At 37.4% G+C, this 27,600-nt stretch overlaps 2 protein-coding genes across 3 annotated transcripts in view; one reads left to right on the top strand and one right to left on the bottom strand.

Annotated features, from left to right (window-relative positions):
* ASPN (asporin) overlaps window positions 1-24,542 on the bottom strand; it is a 33,289-nt gene extending 8,747 nt beyond the window's left edge. Inside the window, exons 1-7 of the mRNA XM_057368083.1 lie at window positions 24,485-24,542; window positions 23,700-23,835; window positions 22,738-22,895; window positions 22,297-22,436; window positions 20,834-21,160; window positions 19,933-20,132; window positions 1,042-1,290 (exon numbers count right to left, since the gene is read on the bottom strand). Of these exons, the coding sequence (XP_057224066.1) occupies window positions 1,042-1,290; window positions 19,933-20,132; window positions 20,834-21,160; window positions 22,297-22,436; window positions 22,738-22,895; window positions 23,700-23,796 (1,171 nt within the window). The 5' untranslated portion in view covers window positions 23,797-23,835; window positions 24,485-24,542. The remainder of the gene's footprint in view (window positions 1-1,041; window positions 1,291-19,932; window positions 20,133-20,833; window positions 21,161-22,296; window positions 22,437-22,737; window positions 22,896-23,699; window positions 23,836-24,484) is intronic.
* CENPP (centromere protein P) overlaps window positions 1-27,600 on the top strand; it is a 111,796-nt gene that overhangs the window by 57,262 nt on the left and 26,934 nt on the right. The gene's annotated exons all lie outside the window — the stretch shown is intronic.

The following is a 27,600-nucleotide window of genomic DNA, read 5'->3' as shown; positions in this document are numbered from 1 at the left end:
TAAATGGGGCCCACTCATTGTGTCTGTGAAATAAACCTCAGAGCACGGGTTGTCCTACAGGGTAAGGCTGTGTCCTGTTGAGTCCCTGGAGAAAGGATCTGTTGGGGAATTCAGGGCAGCTGTTCCCTGTTGAGGACCAGGGCTGTGGTTTAAGGGCTCTCTGCKCAGTGCTCCACTGTACCTCTGCTGTGCCTGTCCATGGCACTGGGGCTGTTCCGTTCATGGCAGGGCTGAGAATTCTGTTCTTGGTGAATGTGGGCAAAGCAGGTATTTCATTACCACTACCATAAATCATTAACAGAAATCAGTATCCGTAGTGTAAATCCCCAGCCCAGTTTGCTATTCCATTACAAACCCTTCTGAGATCCTGAATCAGCAGAAAAGACTCAACGGGGGCAGTAACTTTCTTTGGAGTGGACATGCTGATGCATGAAATACTAAATGCTGTTCAATTTATTAACGATCTTTCCATAATTAATAGATTGCAGCTATCTAAATATGAAGTCTATTAATGTGGGATTTTTCCCATGTATGAAGTCGTGTAAAGCAGTTTGCCATCTGTAGGCCAGATGCATTAACCACGGTTTGCTGCTGTCAGCGAAACTTTATTTCAAGTCTTTAATAATGACACATGTAAAAAACCCAGCAATATAACCTCAGCAGTGTCTGAGACACAAGGAGTCCAGAACAAAGTTTAGAAACGTGGCAAGGCTGTGATGAGAGCAAATTTCATTGTCACTGTGCTAGTGGTGGGATCGAAGTCCTTTGATGGCCTTGAATCATAGGGAAACCTCAACGAGCACTGATTCAAATTGGCACAATTAATAATTAATTCATTTTCAGGAACTGAGATGTACCTGCAGCACTGACAGGAGTACATTTGCYTTTGGCTAAATTATTACCAAGGATGCCCACTTTGGTGGAAGTTAAGCTGAGGGAATAGCTTGCATCCATTTATGTGCTCGTGTAATAATTCATGCTTTAAAAGATAAATCCTGCAAAGGAGAATCCAGTGGAGAACAGACACACATTCATTCTTACCTAGATCAGAGCAATGGACAACTCTCATATAGCACTGGCATCCAAAAGGGCAYGTTGGGAACAGATCATAAGGAATTAGTGGTAGAATTGGTTCAGTGGTTGGAAATAGAGAATTGTCATCATCGTCATCATCGTCGTCATCTTCCATATCTTGGAGCATCATATTCTTCAGGGTAAAATATGAAGGACCAGTGAGAGATTTGGCAGAGCATAAAGCCAAGAAGAGAAGGAGAGTGTATTCTTTCATATCTTCTTAATCAGGATAACCAATCTTGGAAAATGAACAAACAAACAAAAAAAAAGGCCAGAATTAATGAATAAGAAAGAGCAAATAAAGCTATTGACCTATTTATTTTACTCACTCATAAACTCTCTGGTCCTGAAAAATAGTCTGTTGTGAAAAATGAGGTTTAAGTAGTTTTATGAAGGATGAAGAATATAAAAATATTAAATATAAATTAATACTATACAATTRCATTAAATAATATTAACTTAAATTTATTAGATATTAATGTGATATCAAAGTATTTTGTTGACTTTTACAAATAATATTATCATTTGAAGTGTAATTTTTGCAGATAAACTTTGCCAGAACTTGGAATATGATTTGTTTTATTCATTCTCGATGAACATTTTTTAGTGGGCTACATTGGCATATGTGCATTGCTTATGAAATTGGGAAGCACTTGATTAGCAGGGCATAAAATGCATTCAGCAAGATACTTCCTAAAAACTTGATGTTCTACTCCCTTAAACACTTCAGTTAAACTCTTCCTAGTCTAATCTGAAGTTTTCAGTCCTGCCAACAGCTTTTCCCATATTCCAGTCGTTTGTTTATTATTGTCATTGCTAGAAGTTCACTCTGCATGCAAACACATTTCACAGAACTGTAGACTCCAGGACGGATTGGGTTGGAAGGGACCTTAAAGGCCATCTCATTTCAGCCCCTGCCTTGGGTAGGGACACCTCCCACTGTCCCAGAGGCTCCAAACCCCCTCCAACCTGGCCTTGGACACCTGCAGGGATGGGGCAGCCACAGCTTCTCTGGACAAACCTGTGCCAGGGCTCAGCAGGAGAGACTCTATTCCTTAAATCCAATCCGAATCCATTCCCCCTTGTCCCATCACTCCATGCTCTTGTAAAAAGTCCCCCTCTCTTTGTTTTGTTGGCTCCCTCAGGTACTGGAAGCCCACAGTTCCATCACCCCAAAGCTTCTCTTTTCCAGGCTGAACAAGCCCAGTTCTCTCTTGACTTTGGGTTGAGGAGGTGCCCTTTCTCTGAGAAGGACTTGCAGGTTAGGAATCCTTGTCAATGAAAGTAACTTCAGTTGCATCCAGAAAAAAAAAAAAAGCTGAAATCCAGTAGGTTTGTGTGTGAATTTTTTCAATAACCATAGCTTTTTTTGTTTAGTGGCTTTTTTCTTTCTTGCTCTTAGAAAACTAGATGCAGAGGAGAATGGAGATAGTAAGAATTGCCCCACAGAATGTGGCAAATGCTGAGAAAATGTTGTGGATTCAGCCCTCAGCTCGACATTGTTTCCCTCCAAAGCCCAACTCCGGAAGTCATTTGGAACTGAAAATGTGCTCCACAAATCATGAGGGGTGGCAGTAAATTTTATTGTGCATGTCCTGTTTATAAAAATGTTTCTATTTGGACTATCATAGGTCTCTTTAGGGAGATGCTAAACGGATGTCAATTCTTGTTTGATCACCTAATTAATGCTTTCTGATCTGTTTGAAGATGAAAAATGCTTTTATGTAGGCATTTTATCATTGGTCCTCCATTGCAAAAAAAAAAAAAAAAAAGGAATGCACTGGTTTGTACAGGGCATTGACTTGGCTTATTCGAAATTCTAAGGTTTTGTTTATGCAAAAGCCACTTTTTTCTGTRCAAAGTCATTTTGATGATTATTGCAGAGGGTTCATAATGGGTTTAAATGCAGTATTCTGCATGCATTGCTGCTCCTTTAGCTGTCCATTTCAGGGAGTTTGAAAAGAAGAAAGCCAACCATGATTAGGCTACATAAAAATAATGCAGTTGCTTCTTTCCCCAAATCAAAATCACAAGGTACTTTGTAGGTAATTTAGTATTTCTCATAATATTCCAATTGCATGTTCATTTGAGTAGGGCACATACTTTTACTGATTTAACAAGCTCTTGAAAGAATCTTCACATGTATTTTTCCCATATATTTTCCTACATGTTCAAAGTAATGTTCTCTATGAACGCTCCTAGAAAGAATGTTGTGGTTTTCTTGCAATCCCATACAATGTGTGTCCTTGAAAGACTCTCTGAATATAAACAGCGCTGGCAAGAAGAYGTGGAACCTTTGTTTGTTTGATTGTTTGGAGAGAATTATTATTTCTGGTTGTGCACCTTTTGAATATTTAGCCTTTTCAGTTTTCTACTTCAGCTTCAAAAACCAGTCAAATACTTTAATACTTTAGTCATACCATTAATTAGGAGATGAGAATTTTGAAGGCTTTCAGACTTCCAAGTTCTCCTTGTTCTTGGACAAGTGGTTTAATGGCTGGGCTGGCACATGGGGGCTCTCAGGCTGTTCTTCCCAGTCTCTTCAGGTTTGAAGTGACAAAATGCTCTCTGGTTTATCCAGAGATGGAGCACCATTTCCATATGTAGGATATCAAGTGTGATCATGTCTTGGGATGTGGACTTTCCAAGTCCCTGCTGATTTTTGTTTRTGACAGGCACTGGATGTGCAGTCTTCCTGGATCTAAAAGATACATTTGCGTGTATATTCCTCAAATGTTCTTTTGGATCTGGTGCCAGGGACTTGTCTTATGAAACAACTTAAAAATCTGTTGCCACATTTGCATCTGCAGCAAATGGATTGCATATTTCCTTTCATATAGCCAAAAACTGGGATTTCAAAGTATTAAAATTTGAGGCTGTGATTGGAGTAGCGGCCAATTTGAACTCTTGAAAAACATGTGTTGCTCACAAAGTTCTAGAAAAGTAGTGTTGAAATATGTCATTTATGACATATATTGGTTCTGTGAGTTAAAATTCTCGAAAACAAGTCCCTTTATGTAAGGAAACCTGAGTTGTGATTTTTTTTTTTTTTAATTTTAAAGCAAAAAGTCCTTCATCTTCCCATTTTGCCATTAAGAAGTCCTTATTGGCTTTGTAGTTAGGAATGATAATCAAACTTGACCTCAGGTTTGTATTGGCCAAAGAAATGGCCAAGAATGGATCCTAAAGAACTGAGTTTTATGCAGGTGTGGGATTGKTTTTTTCCTGCCTGAGGTTTTGATTTTCCCAGTAAATAGATGCTGAGTGTAGAAATGCTCTGACTCTGCAGCTCTTCACAAAGAACTTACACAAACTTTCTGCAAGAGTAAGAGAATTAAAAGAAAGCCTAAAATACAAGATCCTGGTGCTCTTTCTGAAAATACTGTCCCGAGAATTTTATGAAATACTGTTCCASAAGGTACAGCTACCACTGTGCTAATGGTCCTTCTGCCTTGGGCATGAGTGTGCTCCCTGCCAGTTCTCCTGTACCAGCTCTTCCTCTCAGGCTGTTCACTGAGCTGGTTGAAATCACCACACCAGCACAAAAAAACCCAACATATTCTTTTCAAGTGAAGAAACTGAGTCAGTTTGGAGTACCAGAACCAGCACAAGAGAATGGGTGGAACAGGCTGGTTGACAGGGCTGGAACATGAAATGGAAAGAGAAGGAAGGAGGAGCRGTGGGAGAGCCATTCCTGACATACTCAAGCTGTTAGACAGGCTCAAGTGTGCTGTTAAATAATCCCCTGAGCAGCTGGTTGTCACTTGGACAAAGCCTGGCTTTGTCCATTCTTGTTTTAACAGACCAGAACATTGAAAATGGGTTTGACAAAAGAGTGTGGTGAATTCAAACTCCATTGCACCCTCTTTATGTCAATCCTTCTTATCCGACAGCACAAAAAGCTTTTGAGTAGCACCTTCTCCCTGGAACATGATCCACCTCAAGGTGAGCTGAGTGAAAGTGGAGAGTGCATTTCACATGGAGAGGTGCCCTAAGGTGCTTTCCTGAGGTGTGCAACAGTCCTAAAAGTCACTGCACTGTTTATTTGGGACACAGTTATCCTCACTAATGTGGTTATTTATACCCAAACTCAAAATGCCAAACATCATGTGGAACAGAGACATTTTTTATGCTTTTAGTTATGATGTTTAGATAATTGAAGACAGGTGATGTCACAGTATAATTTGATTAAAACCTTTTAGATATTATGTGGAAGATTGCCATACTTCTGTGATGTGGAAATTCTAAACATGAGTTATGGGAAGGAAGAAAAACCCTTTCAGTGAGGACAGAAGTTGTGTTGTTAGAGTGAGATGAGTGCATAAAGAGACCTGACAACAAATAACTCTGGRTTCCTTGGCAGTTGCACACCAGATCTGCAGCCCCATGTTGCCTTATCAGTTATGATACTGAAAGAGTTAATACACAAAGTTTTAAGACCTAAGAAGACTCTAAATTATGTTTAGAAATCGCTGCTGTTACCGGTGTACACAGACGAATTTCCTATGGCATTGTTTCTGAAAAGGAAATGTTTAAATGACCCAGTGGTGGACTTTGCAGAGGCAAAGAAAAGTCCCTGTGTTCATTAATAACACAAATCATTGCTCTGTGCACAGATTTTGTCCAAAGAAAGGCAAGACCATAACTGTTTTGAAATCTATATTTAAAAATAGTTCTGGTTCTATTAGTCATTGTCCCATTCCAGAAATAAAAAGAGTTTATGATTAACTCTTTATCTACTCCATTGATTTATATCAATTGCTGAAGAAAAACAGGAGGAAGATTTTTTGTTAGTAAGATTACTGTAGAAATGTGTCTGTTGTCAGAAATAGTYGAATATTGAAGTTGAGCAGTGGTAATTATTAGGATGTTTACAAAATAAGCTGTGTTTACAGAATATTTACTTTTTATAAAGAGCTGCTTGACTCTTGTTCCTGAATGATCTATGAGCATTTTTAGATGTGGTTCATCTACAGTTCATTCTTTCGTGGGTTGTTTTTATTACTCTTCTGATATGTACTTAAACCCACCAAYATGAATACCAAATTRCAGAARGTTAATACTGAGTTGTTACTGTAAGAGCTGCTGTAATTGTTGAGTCGATTTTCATAGGTGATTGTAACTGAGAAAAACTGGTATGGTCAGTTCTAACATCTTTCTGGCAAGTCTTTAATAGTTAAATAATTCACTTATAGCTCTTAGTTTTTCAGCTCACACATATTAAACACAGAAGTATTTCATCTGCAAGTAAATTTTCAYATGTTCCATTTAAAAAGTGCTATTTCTAATTCTGAATGATCTTACATTATTAATCTGCACATAGTGTCTTACAACCTTAACTCTTTGCTGCTATTTATATAGAATAGAYTTTCAAACTGGACCTACCTTGCAGGTTTGGAAGTTCTGTTGGAAGCACTGGGATAATCCACCTCAGGTCCTTATGTCCAGTTATTTCATATTACAAAAAAAATAGGGAAAAAGGAAGTTAGACTGAGTTTTGTGAAAAGAAAAGCATATATAAAGAAGAAGTCCACGTCCAAGCTTCTTGATCCTTCTGGCACCGTGGGTGATACCAGAGTAAAGTGCTGCCTCAGATTAGCCCATCTTAGTACTGCAGAATGATATTAAGGMGACTTGTTACCACTCATATGTTTTTCATCACTGCCTGTATTAGAGCCAAAACTTCTGGCTTAACTCTAGACGTCTAGTGGTAGACTTTGTAAAACCTGTAGTTTAATAATAGTTGACATCAGGCCATTGGAAGTACAGTGAGGTCCATTTCAGGTCATTCCTGCTGTGGAATCCCACTTATTTAGGATTTCATTGGCCATTATTGTTTTAAAAGTGTGACTTAAACTGTAAAGCTTTAGCYAGTGGCAGAGTAAGCCAGTAGCCTGCAGTGACCTGCATGCTGCCAAACCTTTCTAAAGTTAGAAAATTAGGATTTTATTTATTTTATTTTACCTGTACATAAATTTTAACTCTGCTTTCAGGAGGCAGCAATTGGGCTGGGGACAATGATTCAAGAATGTAAACTAGATCAGATTTTTAGTCTATATAGCTAATTGCTGTCTTGTGTATGGGAAATAAACATATCTATTAATTAAAATAGAAACAATATTTGCAGTATTCCGGGATTGAAGTTGTGAGTTTAAAATCAAATCTTTGAGAATGTACCCTGTTATAAAGTTTGCACTGATGAGCACATCACAATATTTAGAAACTGGAGTTATTCTTTGTTTGCCTTTCATAGGCCTCTGTTTATGTAAACTTCAGAAATGTTTAATTAATAAAGTTTACCTAAAGCAAGTTTCATAGTCAGGGAAACCATTTGTGTCTTTAAATTTACAGTGCATTATATCCACTTCCGTGCAATCTGACTTCATCTGTTTCTTTAATTAACTCCTTTCTATGTTAAAAGTCTGGTCTTGCTTTGGAAAAAAAAAAGCATGGAAATTTTACTTGGGATTTTTTTTTATTATACATGTAATGTGCTGTTTGCAAAATGCCTGTACAAGTTGCATAATAGTTATTTTGTCTGCTGTTACTTTCTTAAGGAAGAAAAAGATTTTGTGCCAAAAATTAAAACTTTAGTGCTGTGATATCAACCAAGACAAGATTTGTGTTACCTGCAGCATTGCTTTTGATGTGTTCCAGTTCCAGTAGCACAGATGGGTGATGATAAAGTGTCTCCCTATCACTTTTCCCAAGGAATAAAATTACAGTTTCAAAAGAAATCCCATTCCCACAGAAAAATCTGAAGGATGATCTTACACTTTTTTGAAATCTCAAATTGCATATATCTGCATTCTCTTGCCTGCTTGTAGAAACCAAAGCTTCCTAAGCAAACACTCCCCTGTGTTTTGAATAGCTTGGTTTGGATGGGTTTACTTGAGGAAATTAGTATTAAATTGTTGTTTTAAAAAACCCTCCAACGCTTTCTTGGCTGTTTAATAAAAGAGAGCAGGGCCTGAGGGCTGTGATATAAATGTACTGGTTTCTTTTTTCACTTTGTTCAGTAGCAAAGCATTGAATCAGCAGTTTCAGCTCACTGTGGTTTTGCAGTAAACTGTTCCTGAGGTTTAGTAACATCTCAATTTTGGATGAATACTCGGGGAGGGGTTATTATTATTTTCTCTTTTTAGTTGATTCTGATGGTAGGAACACATTCCTGTGTATATGAAGTTTGTCATAAGCAATTATATAATGAAGGTGACACACAAAGTGGTAGTATCTGGAAAAAAAGGTAACCATTAACCTTAAAATGGATTATCCATCAATTCTGTAAAACATGTAGTATCAGTATAGCAGAAATAAATATAGCTCACCTGCTCTTCTTGTAATGAGACTGTTTGATAGCTCAAAACTTGGATTTAATATTTTGATGTGAATATAATTGCAATCTAGGATAAAATACCCAGAAATCACCTTCTCAGGTCTCTTGACTACTCGATTCTGAACTTTGGATGTTTCTCTTGATAGCAGTACTTAAAACTTAACCAGTGGTTCTCGATCCACATTATGAGCCTGTTCTTTTAAACACTTGCAGCWCATTTCCATTGTCTCAGTTTCTTAATCCATCGTTGGGGGCTTAATGAAGGGAGATACTCTCAATTATTAGTCTGAGGGTATTTTCTTTGCAAGCAAATGTTGGTGTATTTTCCAAGAAAGATTATGTGTTGAAATAACTGCTAGATCACATAAGGTCAGACTGTTTGCTCAAAACTTTTCAGTAATTTCTGTTTCCACCAATGAGTGAATTGGTTGAAAATTAGAATTCTGTCTTGCCTTGAAATACTTACGCAACATTTATGAGTAATGAAGATGAATTTTTGAGCAAAGGCTAAAAGTATATCCAACACATAGGTAGTTCAGAAAACTGTCTTATATGATGAAATATGCAAATGAAAAAGAATCTGGATGGTGTTCTACATTTGACATTATCTCATCAGTGATATAAAATGCTCCCCTTGATTTCTTTCTTGAAAATCACCGTATTTTGTATTACATGATATGTTGAGAGAGCAAACATATGCTGCCATATGTGGCTAACGCTTACATTGCAATCGCAGTTTTAAACCAGTCTTGTATACATTTCTTATTCTAGGGCAAACTAAGTACTTTTTCATTTTCTAGCACTGTTTATAAATGTGGTTTACATAATGTGATGAATCTAACATCAACTGCACAAAGCTGCCTTGGAGCCTGCCCATCACATTTTAATAACATGACATATTCCTTTCGTGCTCACAACTGCTCCATGTGCAGTGTGGTCACATATTTTGGTTTTTGCTAAGTTTTGGCTCCTCTCAGCCTGGACTACACCATTTAAGCAGCTGAATATACAAAATCGGCCCTTCAGCTTCTGTAGTTCATCTTGATTCTTCATTATTTATACATAAATATATTAAAAATGTCTGGGTTTTAATAATCATGCATGAATCAACTTTTGCTTGTTAATAGAAACACCATTTTTAGCATGTTTTGGCAGCTGATTAGAAGCCACAACAAAATACAGTTTCCTTTGCAGTCAAAGTACTCAGTCCCTGATGTTTGTTAGCAACACAGCAATATCGAAGGGCGGGTCATAACTTGCAATATTGAGAGGTTGTGTACAAAAAGAGCTGTAAAGTCTAGTGTACATGTGCATACATCCATGTGATCATCAGGCTTATCGTGGCTTTTATGGATGCAAGGATGTGGTGATCTGGAATGACTGGAGAGGCAAAATGTCACCCGAGGAAGCATTTTGGTTTTCACCCTTGCACAGAGTTTCTGTTGCCTCTGGAGAGTCACTTGACTTTATTCTACTTTAGGCTACAGATAAATACAAATTTCTCAGTGTGGGATTGCTGATTTCAGAAGCCCCCAGCTAGCTTATTCCCACCTTGATGCTCTTCTCCTTGGTCCTTGGTGAAAAGGTTTGTGCACCAAACTGCATCAGGAAAGTGATCAGTGAAGCTCTTGAAATTAGTTTTGGTGTTTGTACAAGTCAGTTGTTAGTCTTGCTTGTGATGCTGCTCACAAGTTTGGATAATGTGACATGGCGTTTTTATGGAATATGGGTATTTATCTGCCTTAGAGACACTGAAAACAGTGGACATTCTTTCATGGAAAATCAAACAGTAGTTAAAATGAAAAACTCTGCAACTAATGCCAAACTACTGAATCACTCCAACAATAAGTTCTAAAGGAAAATTTTCTGTTCTGGAATACAAGCTGGACTTACAACAACATTTCATAGAGTATCAAGTATTTACTCTGCCGAAGTTCAACAATGATTTAAAAAAACCCAAACCTTGATCACCTGCAAATGCTGAATTTCTCCCATTTTCGCCTTTGTTTTAATGAAGAATGTGAATAATACARAATGCAAAAGAGTGCCTGTTTTTAGACAGCCTTTGGGTGGATTCCTATTGTTCAGAACATAAAAGCAACAAAGTGATGACTGTCATCAACTGCCAGTGAGTTGTTAGTTTTAGGAAAAAAGAAATGTGGACATCTAGTCCAGGAAAAAAAATGTTAGACGGAAAAGATAATTTCTTTTTTTTGGCATTAGTTGTTGCTAACTTTACTGATCAACAAAAGTAATTTCTATTAATTAGAAATCCAAAGGCCCAAAAGAAGATGACTTTGCCTCAGTTTCTGATAGMCTCTTAGAAGTGGAAGCAGTGAATATTACATTCCTGAGATAGAAATTAACTACAATTTGCACTTCTTTGTCTTCTGAAGAACCTGGATCTGTAAATGTTTGCGTGTACTTTGAGCACATTGTTTTGTAGATGGAAAAAGTAACGACCTCTAGGAAGGTCTCCAAACTCAATTTGTTTGCACATGTTGAAACACATACTTTGGAATAGTAGAAATAGAAGCATTTCTTTCATTATTCATCATTAGTATCATTACTAATAAAAAGAAGGGTGTGCTCTCATTCAAGAAGTGATTTCCCTATCACATTAATTAACTCAGCCTGTGTTCAGATGTGTGGTTTTTATCCGTGGGAATTTTCTGGGAGAGCCTCATTTGTTTCTCATCAACACAAAAGCACTAAATCTGTCATGCAGGGTTGGGTCTAGCTCTAAATACTCCCAAGAAATTGGGAGCCTTCTGAAAAAGTCTGATTTAGTTAATGACTGCTGCTACAGTTTTAGTAATACTTTCTCATAATTGTGCTACTATTAAATTGTAGATACTATGTAATGTATATTGTGTTCAAGTGGGCATTTAAAAAAAGGCTGTTGAATTTGTTTTAACTACTTATGTAACATAAAGTGTGTTGTTGATTTTTAGCATTCATTTTTTCCTGTTTCAGCTGTAGGGGAAAATCACAAATAAGTCCTATCACTATCTTGATTTTAAAGAAAAATGAAAGAAATAGGAAGATAAAAACTTCTAAATTAAGCCAAAAGACTGTGTAGAACTAGCGGAGAAGAGTTGTCAGACAGATGTCCTGACAGACTATTTCCAAAGGTATTTGTTTGAAATACAGGAGTGTTAGTTAAGAAGTTTGGTACCATGGATGGGTTTGCACTGGTTTTTGTCAGMGATAGAAATCCACTGGATGACAGAAGCTCCTTTTACCACTCAGTGGAAATATTTATGTAAATTGAAAGCAAACATATGTCATAATTGCATATTAACTTGTGGTATGGAAACKGAGATCTTTTTGGTAGAACAGTTTGTAATGTAGAGGGTATTATTTTCTTCTTGAACACTTTTGTTCTACAGAGTGTAATTCCCCCTTGGCCTGCCTGCAGCAGAACAAAGGAGCCTTGATTTTCAAAAGTAGTTTACCAAGGAATTCCCTTTTATTTTGTTCAGCAAGCAAATTATATCTTAATTTCATAGAATTATAGAATGGTTTGGGATTGAAGGGATCTTTAAGATCATCCAGTTCCCAACCCCTGCCATGAACATTTCTCAGCATTGGATTCATACTGTGACTGTGCTTTTGTTTCATGGTAATTAGAATTTCTATAATGTCCTATTAATGTATGAGATGTTCATCTCCTCACATAAAACCAGAGAAGCTTCTTTGCTCAGCTTGGAAAGAAATTTAATTCAACTAAAATGGGAGATAATCATGGTTTTTGTCATTTAAGATTTTACCAGAGGCTCTCAAAGTAGCCTTGAAAATAACTAAAGAATACAGACAATGCAGATTAATTTGAACCCATATGTTGTCAAGAAACAGAGTGATTATTTTAATGTTTCCAATACTAAAAGTTTACCAACACTAAAGAAATCAGTGGGTGGCAGGTTCAGAACAGAAGGAAATTCTTCATGAAAACTTCATGAAACATTTATAGTTTAGCTGTGGAAATGTGCAAGTGAGTGAAGTGGCTTTTAATGTTTCATATAGACCCAAAAAATAATTGGTCTAATTGAAAGAGGAAAATTCTTCCTTCCTGAGTTCTTTGTGACGAGAGCCAAACTGAGCGGGGAAAAAGGGGAGAAAGAGTTTTCCCTGGAAGGCTGGTAGTGAACAACCTTTACTGAGTAAGTCCAGAACCATCCTGCGTTAGAGAGAAAACCATGGATGTTTATAAAGGTCAGTTAAAAAGGGCTGAGAACCATGAGATGCTCCCAAAGACTGTCATTCCCTGTCAGTTTTTAAGGAGAGGAAGAAAAGTAAAGGCTTAGCYCATTTCAGGGTTTTGTAGAAACTGCTGTGAAAAAAAATAAGTACATTTTAATCCTTTTTCCTAATTTTAATCCTTTAAAAATATCATTACATAACTCACTTAGAAGATTCTTGTCTTTGTTGATAGTGTTGTTCAAGATCTAATATTTCCACAGCTGTGTTCAGTATTACTCCTTTGAGAAAAAATCTGTCTTGTGGAAAAAATAAGTCAGCTTTTATGCATTACTATCGTATGAAAAATTCTCACAGAGAAACATAGATTTGTTTTAGTAATACTGCATGGAAAAACCTTGGGTTTTCTGYGATATAATACTGCACACTTGGAATGAAAGTTCTTTTCGTTGAATTAACAGAACTGCTTCAAAGTAGGAAACAGTCTGTTATGAGCTGGTCTGAATAACTCATTTTATCAAAGATTCATTAATATAAATAACAGCCTAAAACAGAAGCAATGAATCAGAAGGTTGTATTCAGTAACTGTGTGGAAATCTGCATTCTGAACAAAGAATTCAACACCAAAGAAATGGAAATTCTACCAAATTTTTTTAATTTTTTTATTCAGTGGCTATAGAAAGTTCCTTACACAGCAGATTATTAAGGAAGAAATTACTAGGTAAATCATTTTTAAGATGAACCTTTTAAATAATCCAACTCTGCATGCTTTYATTTACTTTAATCCTTAAATCCTTGGGACAAAAAGGCTATGTAGTGAATGGAGCCAGGATGGCTGAGACTGGAAAAATATTTTGGGGGGAGRATTCACTCAACTCTTCAGTATTTGTACACTCCAGAGAATGTTTGTGTCCATTGTGGCTGGCAAAGGAATGGCCATGAAGCCCTAGGCAGGAACGTTGCTGGCCTTTGAGCACAGCCTTTGTAGCTCCCAGACACCAGGGGATTTTCTGAGGCCAGCCTAACAGTTGTTGGACCTTATCAAAAATATGCAGTATTCAGTCATTTCCCCCAACTGCCTTGCTCCTAATAGGCAGCGTAGTTTTGCATATTTTTATGCAAATGTTTAGAGATGTTTATGAAGGAAGCTGCAGACTGGGGAAGAGACATTGTTCTTTTTCCTTGAGATTAGTGTGGTCTTCTAATTAATTGTAATGCAGAACATTTCCCAAGCTGGAAAAATTGCCATTTCTGAATACAGTGCTTTGAAGTCACTGCCCCAGATAAACGTCATTACCCATAGAACTCCCAGGTGAAAATAAGTAAAACTTACTAGTTTTAGTYGCCAGGACAGTTGAGTTTTGGGGGTAGGCATCTGGATTCCCACACAGAGGYATTAATGAAGGATAAACTTGCAGGAAATACAGATCAAACTGTGCTGCTGGTTTTAGTGAGGGACTGAAATGGGATGGTTCATGTGAGGTGTGTGGGCTCATACAACAATGTTCAGCTGCTGGGCCATGGCAAGAGGTGAGGTTACCTTCAGCCTCCAGCCCACCTCTCTGTTTAAAGGAAATTCCCTTTACATCCTGAATTACCCTGGGACACTCCACTGGTGGGAATTTTCACCAGACGTGACTGCAGAGCAGAGGGAGTCATGTGCTGCTCCAAGAAACTCCAGAGCAATGACCACATCGTGTGTTGGGAAACTTCATGAACTGTTCATGGGCTGATAAAGTCAGTGAGTACTTGTGGAAATGTGTGAGATTCTGCCCAGCAGCAATTAGGAAGGATGAGGCCGGGCTCTATGGGAAGTGTGTGAGCAGAACTGTCCTGGACCAGGTCAGTGCCCAGCTAGCCCAGTTGCCCGGCTGTGACAGTGACCACAAACAGTGCCACAGAGAAAGGGCATTGCTGTTCCTGGGCTTSCTTTGCTTTCACTTCCCTTGGAGCAGAGTAAAGCTGTGGTTTTGGGACGGAGGTTTCCTTTAGTTTCGAGATTCACCCTGAGGTAGTTTRGGTTTTTTCTGCCATTCCCAAGGGAATGGCTGGAGCTGTGTCAGGGGAGGCTTAGGCTGGATATCAGGCAGAGTTCTTCCCCCAGAGGGTGCTGGGYACTGACCAGGCTCCCCAGGGAATGGGCACAGTCCCAAGGATGTTTGCTCCTAATGTGTGGCAAAGTTGAGTGATTTGTARCTTTGCCATTGAGGGATGTCTGTTCTTCATTAAACTGAAATGGGGAAGGGTGTAATGTGTGAACCCAACATTTCTGGGGTCTCGGAGGTTCCAACAGCCTCAACACAGGGGCATTAATAATGAAAATCTCATTTTAGGGAGCACGCTSCCAGGCACAGGGTGGGATTGTTGGGGTGTCTGTGCAGGGCCAGGGGGTGGATTAATGATTCCCATGGGTCCCTTCCAGCTCACAAGATGCTGTGATCATTTCAAGACTAATCAAACATTATCCTGTTCAGAGATGCACATTCACTTGTGAGAAAGGTGACACTGCAGAGCTAATAAATCTGTTGGGTTACTTTTGCTTTACTAACTGAAGCATTTCAGTGTCATAAAAGGGATCATTATGATTTATCATTAATTAGTTTCTGGTGTAGTCCAAGTGTTCTATGCAGTTCTAGGCTATGTAAGTTCTTTCAGYGATGCACAGTGGTGCACAATGTATTCTCAAAGGTCATTTAGTGACCTAGAAACTCCTGCATAAAGTAGAATGGAAGGTTTTTATGAAGAGTTCTGCTTGATGCTCTCACTTCACTTCTTAAATTGAAAAGGAAAAAACTGCAGATTCCTGATGGAATTTTAATGTAGAATAGGGTGTCTGTTAGCAAGGAGCATTACATGTGTAATGAGACTTCGTAACCTGGTTATTGGGAACATTCAACACTGGATTTCCATTGAATTTCATTATAGCAGTTGTAACAAAATAATGAAAATTATGCTTGCAGGCATTTTAGTATAGCAGCTTGGTACCTGAATTGGTGTAAAACTTATGAGTAGTATGTTAATTTATTAGGAAAATAAAAAGCTAGATTCATTTTGATCATATGATTGTTTGTTAATGTGGAAAGGGAAATCTGTTTAATACATTTTAGAGGTTTTTAAGTGACGTCTTCACTACTTTTAGATGGAAAAAGTGTTCCAACATTTTTCCACAATACTTTGGGGCCTTGAGACTGAACAGAAGTTGTTGACATCTTTAAATCAGAGCTCTTATTTCACATGTCTGCTGTTTTTCCCTGTTTAAAATGGCTTTCAGTGTGCCAAGAGAAAAAAAACTAAAGCCTTGAAATAGTTTGGGATTAAATGGTAACTAACTATGAGAGAAGGGGTCATGTTACTAAATATGCAATAAAAGCAGGGATCTCTTTTGTTCATTAGGAAACAGAAATGTGTGTCTGCTGAGTAAGTCAAACATATCATTATAGCTCTTTTTGCAAGGATGTTTATAYCTTTTTCATTTTACAAGAAGACAGTAAGACTTGTACATGGCTTCTTCCAAATGAGGGTAGGTTACACGGTTCACTAAACCTTTAAAYGCTTCCTGCTGCCAAAACCAGCTTTAAAGGAAATCTCTTTAAAAACATTCACTATTTCCGAAGGCTTGGCTTCACCTCTGTGGCTGGGATGTTCTACAAGGTGGTCATGGTGTGGTTCTGACCCCCTGAGAGCAGTGATTTGATCTAAGTTTGGTCTTCTAAAACCTCATCCATGACTTCAGCCATTCCTGAGGAGGAGAGGTGGTGTACAAGTTGTAACACACGTTGGTACTGCAAGTCCTTTGTTGTTTTGATATTGGTTGAGGCTGTAAATCCCAAACAGCTCCCTGAGGTTGCACTTCYAACTGAGTAAAGATTAGGAAGCTTCCAGAACACCAGATATTGTATTGGTCTCCAAACCTACAGTCTCCATACTTGTTCTCAGCAAACTGCTTCATACAGAAAGTTTTCAGGGTTATTGTGTAAAATTATTTTGGTAGTATTTACTCGTAACTCTCCTGTTTTACTGTCTTTAGACTTGTCTGAAAATTGTATACATTGGAATATAAACATAGTGCTTAAATAAGAAAATGTTTTCTCAGGAGAGTTTCAACCAGTTAATGCTGGTATTASCACACAGCCGAAATGATAAACTGTTTATTTTCTTGCTGTGATGTAACTCTATAAAGCTGTGGCTTGAGAGATCTTTACAGTTCATTGATTTCTTTCAGTAAGAGAAAAACATTTCATAGAGAAATGTTAAAATTATGCTTCGTATTTCTGATAGTTATTTTCTTTTACAGTTCTAAGGGGTTTTTGCAGTAACAGGCATGATGGATATTTGAGAATTGAAATTCAGAAATCATGTCAGGCAGTCTCTGTACTGCTACTGTAATAGTTATTTAACCGAGTGGAATTCACTTTGCTGTGGGCAAATAGAAAACAAATGGTCACACAGCAACTCCTTTCTGTGGCAAAGTCAGGTGATTTGTAGCTTTGTTGTGGAGGGATCTCTATTCTTTATTAAATTGAAATGGGGAAGGGCATTTAGTGTGAACCCAACAYTTCTGGGGTCTCAGAGGTTCTAGTAGCTTCAACACGTGGGCCTTAATGATGAAAATCTCATTTCRGGAAGCATTTGATGCCCTTATTTTTCTGAGGTTTTTGTGGGGTTTTTTTCCTAAGAAAGATCTTTTTCCTTGCTTATAAAAAAAGCATTGCCTTTAATTGTTCCTTCAAATTCAGAAAGCTACCCCAACTTCTGTGGAAACAACATTATTTTGTTGGACACCKTTGCAGTTTTTATCATACCAGAAGTGCCTGTCCCTATGCACAAAATGACAGCTCCGGCAGATCCTCAAAGTTCTGTCATCATTGAAGCAGTGAAAAGATCAGTACAAATGATAATGTCAATACCTATTGTATTAATATGCTGATAACCACAAGATGTTTTTCTGTTATGTCTCGATTTCAAATGGGATTTAGCAAGTCTTGTCAAAACTCTGATGTGAGATACATGAGCCAACAATGCAAGTCAGAACTTAGAAATCTAACAGAGAGTTTAAACCTCCAAAATTCCTCTTATGCCACAAAGTGTTGTGRTTCTGGAATTGCTGTGGCTATTGAATCCTAACCTCTCCTATTCTGGTCTCTCCCTGGCTATAAAATATCTTTCTCTCTCACAGTTTCAACATTCACACCTTGTATTCAGATTGATTTACCTTGCATTTGTCTCTGACTCTCCATTTGTCTTGATTACTGAAAACATTGTATTCAAATTTTTACAGTACTATTAGTAGTTTCCTCTCTGAAATGTTTAAAATATTYTGATGGGACATCTCTGCAGTCTTAGCAACTTGCAGCTGGTTCTCTCTTGAATTTATCTGTGAATATAAGTCAGCTCCATCTGTGTGGGAGAACAGGAGAAATGAGAATGCTGCTATGCATCTCCCAAATGTGATTGCCTGGCAGAAGTGTTACTGGATTGGCATAACAGCATCTCCCTCAAAGCAGTTCTCATTGGGCACTTGCCATGAAGGCTCTCCCAGTATTTATATTTATATATACTATTTCATAAGGCTTCTGAGTCTGATAACACTTCATCAGAACTATTCCATTCTCAGTCCAGTGGCCTTTTGAGGTGTATTAATTTCCAATGTAAGCCTGCAAAAATTAATTATTTGCTCAAATATGTTGTAGAGAATAAACCAACTATAGTGTGTTTGTGTTGAAGAATAAACCAACTATAGTGGGTTTGTGTTGAGCTGTCCTTGCATATTTTAATCCTACTGGTGGTCAAAGATTCTGAACTTGTTCTCATGGGTTTTTCTGACCGAGAATGTTTGGGTCACTTCACTATGCCTTTGAGTCACKAGCTGTAAAATGGTGACAATCCCATTTACTTTGTTTGAAAGAGATGAGAGTTTTTACAATCAAGCTCATTCCACTTCCACAGTAGTTGATAACTTTGAAGAGTGGATTTAAGCAGCTTCCATCTGACGTCTGGAAATGCTGTGCAGGTTTAAGTGCCCATGTGTTTCTGAAGTGAGAAGGCACCAGTTTGTTGTGTATCCTTCATCCTTTGGCTTCTTTCTCCTGCTTGCTCTTCTGCAGCTGCTTCTGTTGTGTTCCAATTCCAAAACACTTTTCCCTCAGTCTCTGTCTCACTGTTGTGGTGTTACATTGGTGCTGCAATTTCACTTTAGGTCATGTTCCATTACTGAGGCTTTCTCAAGGAACAACTTACACAGCATAATGTCAGGCAAGCTTGACACTCATATTAAATCCCCAGAGGAATGATCTTAGACAAATTACTTGCATAAAATTCACTTTTATGATATCTTAATAGTGAAAAAGCACATCTTGGAGAAAATATGTGAATGGTCACAATAAATCTTTATTTGTCTGCATTTTAGTGGTGTTATCCCCTGYAGATCCAGTGGAGAATTTCTTGTGGGTCTTATGAGTCTGAATGTTTGATAAGAKAAGAATTCTATTTGAATTAAAATARTTGCCACAATATGTGGTGTTTTGCTTAAATTTATTATAAGGCTACAGATCTTGTACACTATAAAAATCTTAACAAATTAACTGTGGTGCAAAGGAATGGAATCTATTACACTGAGTTTAAAAATATTTTTAAAAAGACCCTATATGCTTTGTTTGAAAAAATGCAAATATGCTTTGTTTAAAAAAAAAAAAAAAGCATCCAGATATAGATTAATTGCTTGTTCCTCTAACACATCAGATTCTGTTTGCATACAGGAAGCTTTTAGGATCATCTAAAACAATCAATTTAACATTTTTTCTTAAAATTTCAGTTGGAAGAAAACTTATCACTGCAAAATGTTTGCTAGAAAATCCAGTACTGTGTATGTTTTAAGAAATTTGATTCTTGCATTGCTAAAATGTCTGTAGCTCAAGGACTTTTATCTTTCATGTATAATTTTGATGGTACCTCTTAAAATGTTTTAAATTCAGTTAAATAAGTGGGCCAAGTTTAGGGTTTAGTTACTTTTTTATATCCTAAAATCTACTCGTGTTGAGGGGCGTACCTGGGGACACTGATCTATTGTGTTTAAGTAGAATAGTGTTAGTAGAAATAAAAATTGATGACATAATCTTAAGCTTCAATTTTGACATTTAATRTTTTTATAATGAAACAATATGAAGAAATACACTGCTGCCTTACTTCAGTATATAACATACATGATCATATTTATAGTAGTAGAAAATGTTTAAATCAGAAATAAGCAGAGCAGTGAGTAGAAGAGAATAAATAAAGCTGCATTTCCAGAGATGGGGGTTGCAATGCAGAATTGGGGATTTATTTGGTCTTTTGTGGCTTAAGAACAACACTGCAGTAGGATCTTATGCATGAAAATGAGTGTGGGGAGAGCTGCCTTGTGTTGATGTAGTTGTTCTCAAGGTGAACGTGTTCCAAGTGGGAATCTTCATTCTCCTCCTCACTGTGTTCGTGTTCATCCTCGTGGTTGGTCTGAGCCCKGCAGATGCGTTCGGGGGGCACCGTCCTGTCCCAAGGGGAGGAATAATTATTCAACATAATGCTGAACTTCATCATTTTGCTTTATTAATGATATCTAATAATTTATAACTTTACATCTTCTCAATTACATTTTTATGGAAGGACTTTCTAGTCATTCTTTCTAACATTCTCTCCTTGCATTGCTTTCTCATTTGTACCATATATTTCGTTTTCCTGAGGAAATATTGCTACGTGTTTCTGAATGCAAACGTTGTCTGACATGTGGAAGATGCTGTGTTTGTCCCTCCTTTGCTTTGCAAACAGAACAGAGGGTCAGGATCACACATCTGGCTCCACAGCCAGGGCTGCCTGAAAGCTGCTCACCAGGTGACTCCAGCTGCTGACCCCTCCCATTTTGTTACCACTCTGTGCTCTGCTCCGGGAGCAGAAAAAGCTGGGGATTGCTGTGCCAGTCAAAYTGTAGCTGCCCCAGGGAACATGGCCCGAGCACTATGACAGTGAATTTCTTGGAGGTGCACCACAGCTTTGTGTGCATTTTCAGTRACTGCAAGGGAGGGTGAAATCTCACTTTTATCCTATTAAGAAATTCTGCAGAAGAAAACTCAGGATTCAGCTTTTTCCTCAGAATTTTTTAAGACTAATTAAAATAAACAAATTCCTAAAGGAAAGCATGCCTTATGACATTTATTTTAATTTCATTAATGTAATAAAGAGCTTAGAAATTACCTTATTTTATTATTGTTCAGTCTTAGAAAACGTAGTTTCCTCATTTCATCAATCCCAAAGGGTACAGCCTTTAACTCATTGTGATCCAAAAAGAGCTCCCTCAGGGAGTGGTAAGCTCCAAAAAATGACACAGGGTCGATGCCATCGTCGGTGAGTTTGTTAAAGGACAGGTAGAGATACTCCAGCCCTGGCTTCATGTGGCCAAACACATAACCTGGAATTCTTTCAATCTGATTTCCTATAAGTACCAGATGGAGTAAAGATTTTGGCAGGTAGGAGGGAACATGATATAACTTATTGTAAGAGAGATCGATTGACTCCAAGTTCCTGCATTAAAGAAGAAAAGAAAAAAAAAAAAGGCTGAAACCTCTCTGAGCTCTTGCCCTGGCAATGCCTTGTTCTGTTCAAGGCTCTGCCTCGTGGCATTGCAAGGGAATGAAATTTCCAAGGGAAATTTGCTCCTATTAATGGAGCAGAATGCATTTTATGGAACATGGTCATGCATAATTACTCTGGGAATAGAAAGAATTGAAGTCATGAATTACCAATCAAGCACAATGATTTTGTTGATGGGAAGAGAGCCTCAGTAATGAGGACAGAGAGAGGGCTGAACAGGGGAATCCCAAGGGACTAATTAGTGATTGCTGCAATAATGAGTTACACTGAAGAACTGGAATAACCCTGGGACTTSAGTCATTATCCCATTAACAGGGAGTTTTAAGCTTTGTTCCAAGGCCCATTTGAACTGGAATTGTGTGAACGAATCATTCCCATGTGCTTCACTTCCAGGGATCAGAGATGCTGTCAGTACTAACAGCTTGTTAGTGCTTGTTTTTAGTTTAAGGAATTTACAGATTCAGGAATCGAGGAATAGGGCTGCAGCTGCCAGTGATGGCCAGGTACCCTGCTCAGCTTGGCAAATTATTTAGCAGGAAAATCAAAAGCACTTTTGAAGCAAAACTCATCTTTTACTGCTTACRTTCTCACTGCTTGCTCTGCTTTATRTTCTGCTCCTAGTCAGTGCAGCTGCACCATCTTCCCTGCATCTYATTTACTTTTATAATTTTTAATCCAATGGGAAATAGGGCTAGGACAATATTAAATTATTTTTAAATTACCTGGGAGGTAATTGTGTATCGATACTAAATTACYCTATAATTGTATGTAGTATTATTTATAATTAATGTTCATTTTTGAATGAGTGGTCAGAAAAAATATTGACTTTTATGTTAATATGGTAGAGATTTGAGGTTAAAGATCRTTCTATTTGACAGCTGACTGAGTCTTTTTTAGATTATACAATTAGGCAAAGGAAATTAAGAAAAATTAGCGAAGGAAAACAAATCGACAGATAATTGCAATTCTAAGTTAAAAGTAATGAAGTGCAAATATTTAYTTCATTATGTGACTCACTAATAACAGAGAAAAATAAAATAAATGTATTTTAGATGTCCAGTACTTACTCTTGGTTTATCCAAGCCAAAGGTGCTATCCTGTGCTCTTCTAATTTGTTATGCTTTAGCCCAATGATGTTGATGTTTCTCGTATGGTTAAAGCAAATTTCTGACACTTCTTCAATTTGATTATTTTCCAGATATAACTCCTGTAAGTACATTTGGGAAGAAAACTTGTGAGATCAAAATAAGCTGGATTTTCCCATTGCAAATAAAAATGGAGCAATTACCTGTCCTYTGTATTACCTGGTTAATTCTGAATCTGAACCAGAGTCAGTTTGTAGCTGGAGTGGGACCTTCAGAAACACAATTTTTCAAAGCAATTGTTTTATTTTCTCATTTGTGAGAATCCAGATTGCTTTGAAAGGGCAAATAGAAGGAATTGCATCTTTTGGGATTTTGTTGGGGGGTTGTTGTTGTTAGTTTTTATTTTGGTTGTTTTGTTTTTACCTCAAGTGTGGCAGGAAGACCTTGTGGGATAATTCTGAATTTATTTCTTCCCAGTCGCAAATAAGAAAGACTTTTCAAAGGATAAAASGCCAAAGGACTGACATTCGCTTCACTAAGTTTATTTCCTTCTAATTCCAAGGTAACCAAGTTCTTTAAACCTRGGAAGAAAAAGTTTAATTTCAGTTAATTAATGCCATTTTATATTATGTTAAAATATACRTTCATAATTTAACAGTCTTAAATATTACCCAGATCCATTCACAGTAATGAAAAAACAAAGTGAACTGATTTTATTATCTCATAATCATGGAATTATATTATTTTTAAGCTTGTGGAGCTTTAGAGATTGACCACAGCTTTATTTACAGTTTCCTTTCCTGGTCTGAAYGGAAAGGGCAGCAGCTGATCCAGTTTAGATGGGACCCTTTTGGCAGGCGAGGAAAGGGATTAAAATAACCCATCAAATTCTGACATRKATGGTACCCTTCCTTTTTTMTATTTCTTTTTTTTCTATCAGCTTGTGTTTAACTTGTCTTAAAATGATCGTGGTTGACTCCAATTATTTTCTCCCTTATTTTTCAAGTGCATCAACTTCTATTCACTTCCATGCAAGGGATTGGTAATTCATATCACTGCACCACACATAACCAGGTGACAGGTCAGGATAGTGAGTGTTTTCAACACACTTCGAATCCACCTCTATTTAATAACCTTAAATATAAACTGTTTTGAGAGAGGAGTGGTCGTGTAAGAAGGGAAACTGTAATTTTCAAATCCTTTGTTATGCAAATCTTTCAGCTTTTGTTGCCTTTTGAAAACGTGGCACTTTAAAGGTAGCAATTCTTTTTCTGACTATTGATTTCTGACTATTTCTGACTATTGATTGCATGCATTTGGTTGAACATTCTGCTTTTCAAATTTATTTTAAACTTTTCATGTGATTGATATTAGTTTTTAAATACCTTTTAAGCCATCTTCATCAATGACATGAAGTTGGTTGTCATTTATTTTTATTTCTTCCAAAGTTGATGGCAATTCAGAGGGAATATGAACCAGCATATTTCCATCCAAATACAAACGTTTCAGCTTTTTCAGGATCTTGATCATAGGGATGAAGAAGAGAACTTARATTATCAAGGTGCAAAATATGCAGTTAAGCAGACAGTGTAATCTTAGTTAAGATTTTCTTAAACACACACTTTTCAAGGTTTTTCTGTAGCAGTGCAGTAGTGTCCAGTGTTCTGAATAAAAAATAATGTTAAAATGTAAAAAATAATTTGTTTCTTTCTGCTAGATATTAACATAAGTGCCAGTTAGTATCATGTGTAACTGGAAGAGCTTCCACMCAGCCCTGCTGCAGTTTGCCAGGATCAATGTTTGCATTCCTGCTATGCTCTGTGAGTCATGGAGGTTTTACCTCACCACATTGTGCAGTATTTAGGGATTCAGAGTATATACAGTTAGAAATTATCTTCTTCATTTGTGAGCAAAATGATGATTTAGGTCAGCAACTGTTTCAATAACTGAGGATTTTTATGCTTAAACCAGSTTGAAAAATTGGTATGAAAAATTGCGTATCTTAATTTTAATTCGTAATTATGATGACAGATTTCTTGAGGTAGCCAGGTTTGCCTGTACTGTATTTCTACAATGTTTAYTTAAGATGCAAAGGGATTTAGATCCATAAACTGAAAAGCAATTAAGCAGTAATTGTTGAGAGGGGAGCAGAAGAGTTAGGCTTTCTTACTTTGAATGCTTTGGGACCTATGCCAGGAGAGGTAATGTTGTTTTTACTCAGATCAATCCATTCCAAATTAGGTATCCCGTTGAATGCTTCATCTGAGATAGCAGTGATGCTRTTTCCTAGGACAGAAGTCAAGAAAAAAGTTTGAGTTATGAAATCCAGTCTGCACCTGACATGTGTAGTACTGCACAGAGAAAATCTGTCACAAGAATAGCTGTATTATGGACAATAATTGTGTGTAGTTATATTCTTCTTAGTATTTAAACGCTGGTATGTAAATGTAATGTTTTTAATTAATTTTTAGAGGCTTGGTTGKAAAATTAGTTTCTAATACATTCTATTATAAGGAATGACAAAGCATTAACAGTGTTCTTGACTGCATTTGAGGGTGGACAATGTCACAAAAGTCGAGCAAAGTTGACCCATGAATTACCTGTRAGGTCTAAACTTGTTAGGTCTGGATCTGAGATGGGTGGTATTTGGGTAAGTTTGGCATTAATGCAGCTTACTGTGGTGTCTGAGGTGGAACATCCCGATGGCAAAGGAGKAGCTTCTAGGGGTGGAACAGGAATTGGGAAATGGGATGGAATTCTGAAAGCATCATCATCTTCATCACTTTCATACTGCACATCTTCTGCAGCTCCTGTTCTTGGCACAGGCAGCTTCTGTCTGCGATGCCCTTTGTGCCTCTGGCGATTCTTTCTGCCTTTCCTTTTTCTTTTCTTTTCCCCTTTTTTGGGACCCTCTTTGTCTCTAATCTCTATCACCTCTGTTTGAAGCAGCCTATCCTTTTCCATTTGAGTTTGTGCTGATGGTAGAACGCTGGTGTTGTCAAGGTCCTTGGGTTCTGGGGAATCACCAGACAACTCACTGATGTCATCCAGTGAAATGATGCTGGAGTCCAAAGAGGAGGCTAAGCAGAGGCAATGAGAAAAAAAAAAACCAAAATTAAAGAGTTTGATAAGAAACTGAAATATTAATAAGCACTGTTTCAGTGAAAATATTATGGCTGTAGAATGTTATTCCTCTTAGAATATGACATGAAAGAATAAAAATATGGTCTTAGATTATTGCTTGACAAAAGGGACATAATCTACTGAGAAATGGTTGAGAACAGTTTGTACACAGCTATGATTTATAACAACTCCAGAAAAAAAGATGGAAAAATTAATACAGCCTTCATTAACTTCCTTTTTGACTTGCTACTAATTATGGTTTTTCTGTTGATGGAGGTGTCTGAAGAGGAAAAATAATGCATCTGGGAGTGGGAGGTAATTTGGAAAAAATTCACAAAGGTCAAGACTTGTTCTCCAGAAGGGATTGTCGGGGGAGGAGTTGGCTGCAGGTGGGGATCTCACCAGGGAAATGCATTTAACTCCGTTACCAAAAATGCAGTTTTTACTTCCATAATAGGGCAATTGTAATAAAGGGAGTTTAAATGTTTCAGACAACATGACTTGTACAGTTCTACAGCTAGTTCCTATGATGTCTCGTCTCAGAGTGTCACATGTGTATACACACAAGGAAAAATACCTTTTACASCAAGAGGAGATTGAGTTCAGTACTTTGCAAATATAAGATACTGGGAGTGTGGGAAGGAAGGAAACCACATCTCATATTTATCTCCTCCATTCCTTTTCTTTTTTAAGGCAGTGATTTTATGTAAATTATTGTGCAAAGCAACACTGTAGTTTTGTTCCTTTTCTTGAGTTGACTTCTTCTCATGATTACAAATAGCTTCATGTTTTGCACTCTTAACAGTGCTTTGCCAATCTGTGTGTCTAATACATTAACAATGGCCAGTAGTTACTGATTGATCCTTTGTAAATGGAAGTGAGGCAGAAAATATAAGTAGCTGTTATTTCTTTGTATATTTACAAAATTCTGTAAAGGAAGGAGGGAAGCAGAAGGGCAATAAAAAACTAAATAATATTGTTTTTATTACTGCATACTTAACATCATCTTTTCTTTAAATGTTCTATCAAATTTATCTAACAGCCTGAGAAACTAAAGTCAGTTTTCAGTAGAAACTCTGAGGAGCTGCTTTAATCCTGAAATTCAGGATAATGAATATGTTGTAACTCTTGGGAACATCAAATGTAGTGTTGATGTTAGGTTTTAAACCAGGTAGTTCCAAAGCAGTAAATCAGTGGTGTCCCATACCTGTCTCTGAACACACTGGGCAGCATTCTCCTGCAGGGATGACAGTCTGGGGACATTGCAGAGGGTGGCACATGGCTGTGTCACAGATCACCTCTCCCTTGGAGCACAGACAGGTGACACAGGGCTTGGGAGACCACACGGCTTTATCGAACATGATCATCCCGTTAGCTGTGCACTGCCCCTTCTTTCCTAGGAACACAAAATAGGAAATTGCAGCTAAACAGCTTAAACTCAAAGAAAACCAACAGTGTTCATTTAAAGCTTTGGAAAGAAGCATTGCTAATTTGTTTTCATTTTGAAAATATRTAAAACKTGTCCTATGCTAAGAATCTTATCAYTATTCCTTACTTTTCATAGCTGCATTTTCTTGAGCCTATTAGTAGTCTCCAGTCATGCAAAATCTAAATATTTTTTTCCAGGCCTTCTATTCCTCTCTTGTGCACTAGAGATCTTTTCTAATATCTTCCACTTTAAATGAGAAAGTTTTGTTAAGGCCCTATGGAACTGGGAGAGTAACAGTATTCAGTTAATAGTGACAGTTCATAGACTTGRTGGAAGTAAAGTCTATTCTGGGATGACTGATGAGATGGCAAAAATTTCCACTTCCCTGTAAGTTGCTTTATCTGAAGAAAAAACCCYACTTCTTTGCTAGAAAAGTAGTAATCTAGAACAATTTGTGCTATGAAATACTCTGTCTCTTAAGTTTCTGGRCATGWATCTACAAAAGATTGAGATCTCCCYGGGGTACCAGCTGAAATTTGCAGAAAGAAATGTAATGTTTTAAGCTCTACTCAGATATTCAGTAAGCAAGTGATTTGGAGAGCACAAAGCCTTGGGAAGGAAACTAATCCAAGTCTCCCTTTCCTTCCAGTGGTGGAGTTTCCCTTGGGGGAAGTTTCCCTGGGCAAACTCCGGGATAAACATTGCACTTTAGAATGATGCGCTTTTTTCTCCCC

The sequence above is a fragment of the Malurus melanocephalus genome, unplaced genomic scaffold (genome assembly GCF_030028575.1).
Source record: "Malurus melanocephalus ecotype Western Australia unplaced genomic scaffold, MMel_1.1 scaffold_87, whole genome shotgun sequence".
In the NCBI taxonomy this organism is placed as follows: domain Eukaryota; kingdom Metazoa; phylum Chordata; class Aves; order Passeriformes; family Maluridae; genus Malurus; species Malurus melanocephalus.
The sequence above is the reverse complement of the archived record's forward strand: the minus strand, read 5'-3'. Positions and strand labels throughout refer to the sequence as shown.